Source organism: Esox lucius, chromosome 5, assembly GCF_011004845.1.
Source record: "Esox lucius isolate fEsoLuc1 chromosome 5, fEsoLuc1.pri, whole genome shotgun sequence".
NCBI classification, from domain to species: domain Eukaryota; kingdom Metazoa; phylum Chordata; class Actinopteri; order Esociformes; family Esocidae; genus Esox; species Esox lucius.
In genome coordinates this window covers 23800001-23812820 of record NC_047573.1, presented here as the reverse complement: position 1 = coordinate 23812820, position 12820 = coordinate 23800001, and the positions used below count along the sequence as shown (strand labels likewise).

The window sequence follows — 12820 nt, the reverse complement described above, 5'->3', positions numbered from 1 at the left end:
TCTATGTATTTTCTGTGTTAATTACAATAGATTGAGTGGTTTGTCATTTATCAGTATCTAGGTAAAACAAGAAAACAAAGGTGCATGACAGACTCATTTTAATCTTTGGCATGACTCGTAGCATTTGAAATGTGTACCTTGAATGTATGCCTACCCATAATGCACTGCTCAACAAAATACCACACAATGTATTATGCTGTCATAAAATGTATCAAGTATAATTCTTCTTCATAGTAAGTTTATGTCCCTACTTTTATCTATTTCTTCTTACACCAAAATATGTGCCCCATATGTTAGAAAGGGGAAAACAGGAATTATCTAGAAAAGAGCAAATAGAAAAACATTGGATATGGTCAGTCAGCTTGCTAAAATGACTGATATTTTCCTAATGGTCTTTTTTCCATGGGTATGCTTTGCTCTAAATAATGTGTTGCTTTTTAGAATTTTTAGGATAAAATAGTTTTTGTAGATTAATGAATCCTTTTTGTCCCAATCGTAGACTTTATGCTCAGTCTCATTGCCTTCTGGGAAGGCTGTGGTATCCCAATGTGTGACATCACTGTAACTACAGTACTTACAATGTTTTTGTGGTATCCATGGTAAAGCATAATCTGCTTCTATAATTATGCGGCGTCATTGGAATGCAAAGTTTCATCGTGTATTTTACTTTTCTTTTCTTTATTGGAGGGATTTTTTTTTTTGTTTTAATGTTATCGACCAGACCCCATGAAAACAGAGAATGCACTTGCTACACACAAGTACCAAAGGTACACACACATCAACAATATTAGGTTACAACTAAATACACACAGAAATTAACACATCTATTTTTATACTTTTTTTTAATACACCAGTATTTCCTTGAGGTACGGTAAAACAAAGTCCTCCACATTTGTATAGGAATAAAAAGAAATCATAATGAACGAGGCAAAACGTCATTGTTGTCTCATGTTATGATTTTGTTTAATTTCAGCAGAGACTATTATGAATAAGCAGGTATTTCTCTTAAAGGGATGATTGGAAAACCTTTGACCTCTGTAGAAGTCTTCCTACGGCCCCGGCAAAGAAATGTCTCCCGGGCTTTATATTTTAATGGATAATGTCAATTAAATTATTCAATTAAAACCTAACTGTAAAAAAAAAACTGGTTGAAGTGCATATTTGTTGCTGTACTTACTATGGTATAATATTGAAAACAAGCTGTGAAGAATTGTAAATTACAATTTTATTGATCCTACCTAATCAGCATCTACTTTGAAGAAAGAAATCTGTCGACTTACCAATGAACCAACTATCTGAGAAATGTGTCAAGATGACAAATATGATCGGACTGAGATCACAGATCAAAATCTGGGTTGTTGCTGCGACCAGATGCCTCTGCTCTATCAATAAATCACTGCAGCATTCACTCACACCAACAGCCGAGAGGTGCCAGGGGGTTCCTTTTGGGCACCCGAAAGTAAAAGCCAACTGGAGGGGGTTAAATGGTGAGGGGTCAATAGAAGAAACAACAACATGCATAGTTATCATTATCTGCGAAACCAGCTTTTGAATTCTTTGAATATTTTCGAATCATATGATGCTGTTGAAATACATGAATAATTTTAAAGCACTTGTGGTGAAATAATCCTAAGAATAGTAGTTAATGAGAACCTGATAGTTCAGCTGTTGGCTGTTTCCTAGGAAGAAAGCCACTAGTGTGCAACTTTTTGTCTTGTGCTAAATAAAAACTGCTGTGCTACGAATTACAGTCCTGGACATCAACACTGGTAAATAATTCAGATTGGAGTGATAACCCAACCATCTGAGTGACAGATGTAGGATTAATATTGCTAGCTTGGGATTGCTGAGCTCAGGGATGGAGTGGCAGAGAGCATGAGGTCTGGAGAAGAATCAGCTCATGGAGTTACATAACAGTGCACTGCTCTTTTCATGTAAGGCCTGTGGAAGTGTTTTTAGACGCCCTGTGTACGTACGTAATATGTTGGATTACAGTGGTCACTGATAATGAGTACAGTATCACATACAAACAGCCTTTATTACACCAACTGCAAGCCATGGTCAGTGAGGTCAGAGGGGAAGAAGCAATGCCAGAGTGTCCACACCAAAACAATGTATTTACACAGGAATACAGTGAGAACCAACCAGTAGACCGCCTGACTTCCTGCCTTTGGGACAATGACTCCAATTGTTAGGGAAGACACAAGACAAACTCATCATTATATAAAGTGTCTCTGGCAAGGTCGTATTGCATGATAGTATGCAACACAATTGAAACAATGATCATTTCAATCTCAAACATACCCAACACTTTGACCATTTTGGTGGTGTCACGATTATGGGTGGGTAGGCCACGAGGCACAGAGCTAGAAAATATTATTTTTGTCTTCTTCCCAAAATAACAAAACCAAAACCCATCACCAGCCATGAACCCTAGGGTCACAGAGCACAAACAAAAACAATTATCCACCCAAAGGAAAAACCTAAAGTTAAATAAGATCCCCAATAAGAGGCAATGCAGTGCAGGTGCCTCTAATTGGGAATAATCAAAACTGCAGTGCAGAGATGCCTAGTGGCACCTCTGCTGTCAGGCCCTGACTATCACCCCCAGGCACATACAGTGGGGAGAACAAGTATTTGATACACTGCCGATTTTGCAGGTTTTCCCACTTACAAAGCATGTAGAAGTCTGTCATTTTTATCATAGGTACTCTTCAACTGCGAGTGACGGAATCTAAAACAAAAATCCAGAAAATCACATTGTATGTAATTAATTTGCATTTTATTGCATGACATAAGTATTTTATACATCAGAAAAGCAGAACTTAATATTTGGTACAGAAACCTTTGTTTGCAATTACAGAGATCATATGTTTCCTGTAGTTCTTGACCAGGTTTGCACACACTGCAGCAGGGATTTTGGGTTTCAGGTCTGGCGACTGGCTAGGCCACTCCAGGACCTTGAGATGCTTCTTACGGAGCCACTCCTTAGTTGCCCTGGCTGTGTGTTTCGGGTCGTTGTCATGCTGGAAGACCAAACCACAACCCATCTTCAATGCTCTTACTGAGGGAAGGAGGTTGTTGGCCAAGATCTCGCAATACATGGCCCCATCCATCCTCCCCTCAATATGGTGCAGTCGTCCTGTCCCCTTTGCAGAAAAGCATCCACAAAGAATGATGTTTCCACCTCCATGCTTCAAGGTTGGGATGGTGTTCTTGGGGTTGTACTCATCCTTCTTCTTCCTCCAAACACGGCGAGTGGAGTTTAGACCAAATAGCTCTATTTTTGTCTCATCAGACCACATGACCTTCTCCCATTCCTCCTCTGGATCATCCAGATGGTCATTGGCAAACTTCAGATGGGCCTGGACATGCGCTGGCTTGAGCAGGGGGATCTTGCGTGCGCTGCAGGATTTTAATCCATGAAGGCTTAGTGTGTTCTAATGGTTTTCTTTGAGACTTTGGTCCCAGCTCTCTCCAGGTCCTGCAGTGTAGTTCTGGGCTAATCCCTCACCTTCCTCATGATCATTGATGCCCTACAAGGTGAGATCTTGCATGGAGCCCCAGACCAAGGGAGATTGACCGTCATATTGAACATCTTCCATTTTCTAATAATTGCGCCAACAGTTGTTGCCTTCTCACCAAGCTGCTTGCCTATTGTCCTGTAGCCCATCCCAGCCTTGTGCAGGTCTACAATTTTATCCCTGATGTCCGTACACAGCTCTCTGGTCTTGACCATTGTGGAGAGGTTGGAGTCTGTTTGATTGAGTGTGTGGACAGGTGTCTTTTACACAGGTAACGAGTTCAAACAGGTGCAGTTAATACAGGTAATGAGTGGAGAACAGAAGGGCTTCTTAAAGAAAAACTAACAGGTCTGTGAGAGCCAGAATTCTTACTGGTTGGTAGGTGATCAAATACTTATGTCATGCAATAAAATGCAAATTAATTATTAAAAATCATACAATGTGATTTTCTGGATTTTAGATTCAGTCTCTCACAATTGAAGTGTACCTATGATAAAAATGACAGACCTCTACATGCTTTGTAAGTAGGAAAACCTGCAATATGTGGCTATAGCCACAGGATTTATATATATATTAATTCCACCAAATCTTGAAAGACAAGGCTATATAAAGTATAATAATTCATGCACATTTGCTTAGAAAATATTCAGTGGGGGTTACCTAGACCACTGGAGCCCATTCCAATTGAAATCTATGAAATAGGTATTAAAATCCACTTTCAATGTATTCTATTCACTTCCCTTACAGTTCCACAACCACACAAATACAAGTTTGATGATTCTGGAAACCAAACATGATAGAATATTACGAGTACAAAAAGGTTACATTTTTATTTGACAAAAAGTAAAAAAAAAAACATATACAAAAATAAAATCCTAGAAAATGTAAATCTGTTTCTTCATATTCTGTGCCTACCCTGTTCCTCCTGTGGCTGAAAAGTCTTGAATTCAGTAACGGTCTATTAGAAGAGGTCCGAGCCCTTAGCTGAGAGTGTCAGCACAGCTCCGGCCTCTCCCTTGACATCCACTCCACAGTCCCTGCGAATCAAACCTATTAATTACCATACGGAGGCTGCTGCCTCCCACGTGATCCACTGGCTAAGAAAAAAATAGCCCGCAGCTGGGGAACTAAACACAACCCAAACACTGAGACCCACTCACTAATTTGTCCTTGTCCCTCCCCTCTGTACATTTCCCAACTGTTTGACAACTAAAACATATTTAATATCCAAACCAAACAAGAAAACTGCATCCTATTCTTCTAAAATTCCAAAATGTTATATTAAATAGTTTTACCCATGAACCCAATGGCAATGGCTGCCTTTTGTGTAGTCCAAGCACTACCAGGCCAGCTAGTGGATTTGAATCACATGCCATGAAATAACAACACACACATTCCTTAGACAAGAGGAGACTATGGGTGTGTGGACTGTATAGCTGGCCAGGCTGGCTGCCCATATAAGTTAATTAGCCCCACATCACACTCCACATGGCAGTGGCTCTGGCAGGGCTATTGATGACTGTAAAACGAAGGGCGGTTGTGTTCAAGGGGCTATATAGAGTGCTGCCGTGTCAAGCTGTGTGGCTCTTTGGTGGCTTTCATTGCTCCGAATTTTTCTCTAATATTGACCCAATATGATTTCACTGAGCAATAGACTTTTACCTCAGATGTCTCTAGCTATTCAATCAGCATACCTCTGCCTTGAAATAGGACATTATTCAATTGCAAATCTATCACCACTTTGTAAAGGAGTGTGTGAGGTCACAGTGCAAGCTGAGTTACTATAGATAGTTTCTTGAGTGTCATTTCTGTCACGATTCTTACATATACTGTGGAGACCACTACTGGGCTGTATACATTGCTTTGAATCGAGGGACTTAACCAGAAGCCAATTCACTACAATGACATTTGGTATCGGTGGTTTGCTGAGTAACCTTAGCTAGCTCTATCTCAGTCCGGAGAGGTGAAGTCATGAGAAAAAATCAGCAGAGCTTTGGTCTGTAAGGGAGTGGACTGGGGTTTGTCATCACCAGGTCTATTAGCCCTTTGACTGGGATGGTGCATTGACAAGATTCTCATCTCTTTGTCTCCCTCCACCCTTTCTTTCTCACCATCCACGCCAGCCGGAGTACTGTCCCTCCATCACTGGCATCTCTGTGTCCCAGTGGACAGGCCGTGCTCCGGCCCAGACAGAGTCTCCTGTGTCAGACAGAATGGGGGTCATTGTAGACGAGGGCTCTGAGGAACAGAAAGTCCACACAGTGACAGGCTGGCCTGAAGTCAACCTCTTCCAACCTGACACTATCAACGGCCACACCAGGGTCTGAGAACACACCTCACAGGACACCTCAATTGTTTGAGTGATACGTTTTCAAAACATAGCGATGATATGATTAGCAGGGCATGTCCTTACGCTATTAGTGATTATAACAGTCTCATGGTATTCAGTACGGCACAAGATGTAATGTGCAGGAGCTAGTCATTGATATTGCCAAGCAAAGTTGATTTTAAGTTAGAGGTCTACTTAACGGCACGCACTACATTACCTCACAACGCCAATGGTTTGTATGGTGACTAAGGGCACTTAAGGGCTGGCCATTGACAGAACTTTAATATGGCGTCTTAGACAGGCACTCAGAGGATAGAGGACATCTCTGCTGACGGAGACAAGTGAAACTGGAGACGCACAGTGACAGGTCCCCATTGGCACAAACAAGGACTCTACTGAGAACCCAAAAAAATGAATGGCCCTATTACATAAGAATTCCCTTCATTCTCACATTCTAGTCACGCTTTGGGAATAGCGTACATTATGTAATATATCAGATAACAATGAATTAAACTAGTCATGGTCGACTATTGGATTGACATTTACAATAAAACATTTTAAGGGGAAAAGGAGCTTCATGCCTGTTGTGTAAATTTGTGTTTAATGTTTAATTTGGTCATTATTCTTACCCAAACCTATTCTGGTAGACGATTTTGTTGCCAATCCATGTTCAGTTTCACTCGTACAATCGTACATGGAGGGGATCAACATACCGTGTGAAGGTGGTGACATCTACTGTCCAAAATAAGGGAACGGTTTGAAAGAAAGGAACCAATGGGGTTGCTGTTTACTCTCTGTGTCCGCAAGGTTTTGTCTTGGCCAATTAAGGCCTACGATGTATCTCCTGTCGTAAAACAAAGATGGCGTTCGTTGTCTTCAACATCTGACAGAGTCCAACGCCAGGCTACATTTATCTGTAATATTGTTCACGATTCATGTAAGCATTCATATAACTGTCATTTTTCTAGCAGGCTACGTATATGTTATTCATACTGAGAGTAAAAAAGGGCTCTTGCCTGGTCTCTGCATATACTGAGCTAGCTAACAACACAGCTAGCTAGCTACTAATGTACAGTGACCTAGCTATCAACTTTGCTGCGGAAGAAAGTTTGTTAGTCATCATGTTGGTATTTCGCAAATGTACCTTGTAATAGGTGAACGACTTTCATGCAAGCATAGTCTGCACGATGTAACGCTAGCTGGAAAGATACATGACTTACTAAGTACGGTTGGATGTGCTGCATGCTATGCATACCTGTCCTCTAGTAGCTCTGGTCCTTCATGTAACGTGCCTTCAGACTTCACGCCTTGCCAGAATCTTTCCGATTTAGTTTATTTACAGGGTTCTCACCAAGTAGTGAAAATACAGAAACTTTTCTATGGGTCCGTAGGTTGCAATTTCTCCAAAATAACATTTGAACACCATTACCAGTCTATTTCTACTTAATGTGCATACATTTAGGCTAGTCATTTTTCATATACGAAAAAAGGTAATTTATTTATAATGGATACAGTAATGTGGTGCATTTTTCAGTATGAAGGTGGTCAATTTGAAACAGTCCATTCTCCAAGCTTGGAAGGAGCGTTGGAGCGACTACCAGTGGGCCATAAACATTAAAAAGAACTTCCCTAAGGGAGCAACATGGGACTACCTGAACTTGGCAGGTCAGCTGACTTGCGTTGATCATCCATATAAATGCTAGCAAAGCGTGATGTAAACAATATATTAACCCCCCCCCCCCCATGTTTCAGAGGCTCTTATGGAGCAGGCAATGATTGGCCCTTCTCCCAACCCACTTATCTTGTCTTACCTCAAGTATGCCATCAGTTCCCAGGTGAGGTTGACATTTTGAAACACATCTGCACACCCTCAAATGCACATAACATGTAGCTGAACTGAATGGTTCATATTTATCGTCTTTGTAGAGTAATAAATGTTTTGTAAGCTATCATCACACATGATCTGCTGGTGAAATGTTATAAAAGGCGCACAGTTTCTGACTAATGTAATCCATTATATTCCTCAGATGGTGTCCTATTCAAGTGTATTATTAGCCATCAGTAAGGTAAGTTTTGCCTCCTATTTCGTTCCCTCTGGCCAATAACAGCTGTCCAAGTGCTACTAGACATTGGATGAAGTCTTGCCTGCCTGACAAGTGTTGCATCGCTCCTCAGTTTGATGACTTCTCCAGAGAGCTGTGTGTTAAGGCCCTGTTGGAGATTATGGACATGTTCTGCCACCGTCTCAGGTAGAGCACACTTACTGTAATCTGTCTCACTTCCATCCTGTGATTCTGTCTTTTATCATGGCATCAGTGTTAAACGAGTAATCTTGGCTCTGCCGATGAAGAGGTGCGACCTGTCAAAGACTGCTTACGCTTTGCTTACCATTTGTGATTAAATATGGTTTAAGCTCTAGTAGCCGAGAGTCTCCGGGATGTAAGAGTTGGTCAGAGCTCTGGAGAGTGTGTGCACTTGCAGCGTCAGTGTACCGCTGTCAAACCTCAGTTCAACCTTCTTCCTCCACATTCCAGTTGCCACGGGAAGGCGGAGGAATGCATTGGGCTCTGCCGGGCCCTGCTGGGCGGAGTAGTGTGGCTGCTGACAGGCTGCGCTTGGTACTGCGAGAGGCTCCGTGAGCTGGGGCCCTCCACCAGCACAGACGCCAGCCTGAAAGGGTGTCAGGAGAGGTTGAATAACCTGCTGGTCAGCACCAAGAATAGGGCCCTGGTGCACATTGCCCGTCTGGAAGACCAAGGTCAGTCTGGTGCTACAGTCTTCTAAGGGGTTTTCCTGTAGGCTGTGGTTAAGGTTCCAACTTCATCACAACATTTGGTCATTAGGTTGGTGCCGATCAAATGTTCTAGCTGTTGCACAAGAAAATTAATCTTTGTTCACACTGGCTGTTTGTAGTACCTCAAATATGACTTTTAACACACTTCCGATTTAAATAAAATTGTATTTGCAGTCTAAATGGGAAAAAAACCTCAGGGAGTCGGACGTCAAGCCACATCTGGGGTACAAAATCAGATACCAGTCTGATACGACTGTTCATGGCCGCTGTCATGGAACTCAGACCGTGTGGGATAGAAAAAAGATGCTGTCAATGGCACTAGGGCTGCACAATTCTGGAAATAATCTTTTTGCGGGACTATATGGGAATTAACAGGAATAAAATAGAAATTATTTGCATAGGCTGACATACACATAAACCCTATTACCATGTCATATGCGGACATACACAAAACTTTACCTCATCATAAGCAGTCATGAAAACCCTTCTAACAGAAATAAAATTAAAAAACCACAATTTAGTTCGGAGTAAAACATGGGACTGTTTCATGGAACAATAAACAGGAATATTGAATAATGCATTCCCTGTCATCCCACTCTAAAAATACTTTTTGTATTTTTAGAGTACTTTAGAGTACATTTTGTAACCTTTAAAATTATGATACATAGTCTGTCTGGCGACTCCGACTCTGGTTTGGTTGTCATCCTCTATGGCCTGAATGTCTCTCTGGACATCAGTGTTTATTGATTGGACATCTGTCTCAAGCCTAGTATCTTGTTTAGGTATTTCCTCTCAGGTCTCCATGTCCTCTCCCTGGAGCTTCTTGATATCCACTGTTTGAATGTCAGACTTGGATGCCTCATCTTCATAAAAACAAATACTCAAATTAAAACATTGATACATCATCATAATAATAAAACAGAATAAGGAAATAGTATAAAAACGGGATAAAAACATAGGAAGCTATTAGGCTTGACAGTGCGGCTAAGTGCTCAGTTGTGTGTTGCCTCATTTTCTGATGAAATTGGGCAAGATGTTAAAAATTCCCAGACTTAACTTTCCATGGACAATCTCAGGAAATTTCCTGGAAGCCTTTTGCAACTCTAATTGGCACACAGTCAAAACTGATCTCACAAAGTCCATATTTTATTCATTTAATCTAAGTCTGGTTTTTATACATTTGTTTGATTTTGGTAAAATTTAGAAATGATCCTTTTTAGATTGAGAAGTGACTGGCAACAGCTACACACCATTCAAATCAGCTTGTAGTATTGCTAACAAACAGAAATTGGCAGCTGTAGTAAAAGTTGTTTTTATCTTTATTGCAAAGTATTGTTCATGATGACATTAACATTTTGGGGTTTACATCCATACAAGCATCATAGGATTTTAACTAAACAAAGTGTACAATACACATACAAATTATAGCCAACATTTAGGCTAATTTTGCTGGGGGCCATGCAGAGATTGAGACGCTTTCACCATGGTGGCATTCCTCCACATGTTGCCATGACAATTATTTGGATGAGGTTTTATTAACTTCTAACGCAGGGTTCGGCAAAAGACAGCCGGCGTGACAAAACTGGCCCGCCAGCAATTATATCTGGCCCGTGGCATTATTATTTTGACAGCGTCTGGTGCTGAAATAGATCTCATTCATGACAGCAACATTTACTCGTATAAACACTTCCTCTTTAGTGATTTTGCTCTTTAGTGAATTCTTTATTTGGAGTTGAACTGAGAGTTTTTACTGAAGTGCATTCTATTGTGGTTTGCTTGACACACTTCAGTGCAAATAAGACACACCGGCTTTGCATTCAGGAAACTAGGAAGGATGAAGGTATAGTTGTCTTTCCATTCATTTTTGAATGCCCTATTTTAGCTGTCAACTTTTCTCTTTAGACTCTTTGATCGTGCCATTTTGTGTATACAGCTATCTTAAATATTTAGCTCTGCACACACTGTAGCAGTGTAGACTACCTCCAGCACGCAGACAATGAAAAAATGCAATGTAGTATGTGAGGATGCAAAGGAATAATTCTGAGAGTAAAAGTAGGCTACCTCAAATAATTATTACAATAAGTTAAGCTTTTTATCTATTACGCATTTCCCACATATAGCTTTTTTGGAAAGGAAAGAAAAAGGTGCAGTGGTCTCTTAATTTGTGTCTTAGAAAGGCGGTCTGTGTTGAAGCTGGTGAATGAAGACACTGGCCAGGTTAGGCCTACGTGTCAGTAGTACTGTATTAATGAATCCAGCACAAAACCCGCACACTGTCACACGACTGTCGATTTTTGTTTTTGACTGTCTTACAGGATTTAACCACAAGGTAACCGCAGCTGACTAAGCAGTTAAAATAGACTCTTTATTAACAGTCTGTAACAGGCAATTATAGTTGCATTTTTCAGCAAATAATTTCTTGAAATTATCCTTTGACTATGTTCTGGCCCGCCATCTAGTGGCTTAAAAAAAACTGTCCCGATGCCAAACTTACTTGGTGACCCCTGCTCTAACCCATGTTAGCTCAGACTTTTTAACAGTCTGTATTCCTCAAAGAATTTCAATAATTCAAACAGATTGGAGAATTTAGGCCTTGAGTGTTTCACTCACAAATTAAATTCCCCAGATAGTGAACACCCACCTCAGCAAAATGTGTTGAGAATGAAATCTCAGCAATTCTTCTAAAGATGCCATTGGAATCAATACAAGGCAGACAATGTAGCAGCTTTTATTTATTTAAATGGTAGCATTCCCTCAATGATTGATGATCCTGAAGAAAAAACTACTAAACTTGAATCGACGGCTACTGCAGTACTTATTTTTTGGTGAACACTGAAATAAAAACATGGTTCACATCAAATGGATTCTGTTTCACCCAAGGTTTTTCTGTTCCACTGTATCTGTTTATTCTTTCATCGGGTCGGATTTATCTGACTTTGTCCTGCAACGATTCCCTCCTTTTCCCTTGATGTCTTTCCAAAAGCCTCCTGGACCAATGTTGAGCAAGCTTTGCACCGGTTGACTGATAGCCTCAGCAGAATGACCAATCACACCCTGACAGGCAACCTGGAAGAGTGTGTCTCATTGGTGAAGAGGTGAGACTGTAACATGTAGGCGGTGTGTCAACCATTTTGCTCACACAATAAAAGTCCATAGTGAACAACATTTGAACCCTGAGGTTATTGTGTTATCCTTCAATCTCCCACCGCCCCAGCATTCCTACCATGCTGTCCATGCGTCCAGACCCCCCACACCACGCATCCTTCCCCTCAGTGCACGCCTTCATCATGCTGGAAGGAACCATGAACCTGACGGGGGAGACCCAGCCGCTGGTGGAACAGCTCATGATCATCAAAAGGATGCAGGTGAGACTCAACCAGCCTCGGATTAACTAGTAGCGCATGCTACTTTTACACTCAACAACTGAAGGTACATTGACGGAGCGCTTCGTGTTGAAGTTAACGTGATTGTGGTTCCACCACTGGCTGAATTTTAATGGCTGATAATAACGGATTCTGCCTCCGGTGCTTTCTCCTGTGCAGCGCATCCCCACGCCCCTCTTTGTGTTGGAGATCTGGAAGGCGTGTTTCACTGGCCTCATCGAGTCACCAGAAGGCACTGAGGAGCTCAAGTGGACAGCCTTCACCTTTCTCAAGGTCCGCCCATTTCTCACTCTAGGCCTACGTCCTGTTCATTAGACACAAAATAGCGGAACGCCCCCTGAAAACAAACTAAACCTCCTACAACAAATGCTTTAAAATCACTTCTGGTGCAAAATGTTTTGCTACGCTGCGCCTGAGATGAATGTCTGCCGGACTTAGGTTCATGTTTTCTATGAAGCCCCGGTTTTAACGTCACCTTGCTCCCCCCTCTAGATTCCGCAAGTTCTCCTCAGACTGAAAAAGTATCCTCAGGCTGAGAAGGGACAGGTACAGTAAATGTGTCATTACAAGAAGGCAGCAAGCGAGTCTTCACTCTGAATCTGATGGACAGTGAAGTGCATTACTATACTCTCAGTGAAGTACTGTACTCCGTGAGGAGTGTTACTATACTCTCAGTGAAGTACTGTACTCCGTGAGGAGTGTTACTATACTCTCAGTGAAGTACTGTACTCCGTGAGGAGTGTTACTATACTCTCAGTGAAGTACTGTACTCCGTGAGGAGTGTTACTAT

At 41.4% G+C, this 12820-nt stretch overlaps 1 protein-coding gene across 4 annotated transcripts in view; it reads left to right on the top strand.

Annotated features, from left to right (window-relative positions):
• The first annotated feature begins 6691 nt into the window (after nt 1-6691).
• med24 (mediator complex subunit 24) overlaps nt 6692-12820 on the top strand; it is a 22363-nt gene continuing 16234 nt past the window's right edge. For 3 of the 4 annotated variants that reach the window (XM_034292432.1, XM_034292431.1, XM_034292429.1), the window contains exons 1-10: nt 6692-6790; nt 7388-7518; nt 7606-7688; nt 7881-7919; nt 8029-8102; nt 8388-8611; nt 11631-11742; nt 11862-12012; nt 12190-12303; nt 12523-12576. In XM_034292432.1, the coding sequence (XP_034148323.1) occupies nt 7389-7518; nt 7606-7688; nt 7881-7919; nt 8029-8102; nt 8388-8611; nt 11631-11742; nt 11862-12012; nt 12190-12303; nt 12523-12576 (981 nt within the window). In that variant the 5' untranslated portion in view covers nt 6692-6790; nt 7388. Of the gene's footprint in view, nt 6791-7367; nt 7519-7605; nt 7689-7880; nt 7920-8028; nt 8103-8387; nt 8612-11630; nt 11743-11861; nt 12013-12189; nt 12304-12522; nt 12577-12820 lie in introns of all 4 variants that reach the window. The other variant, XM_034292430.1, reaches the window with a different exon arrangement.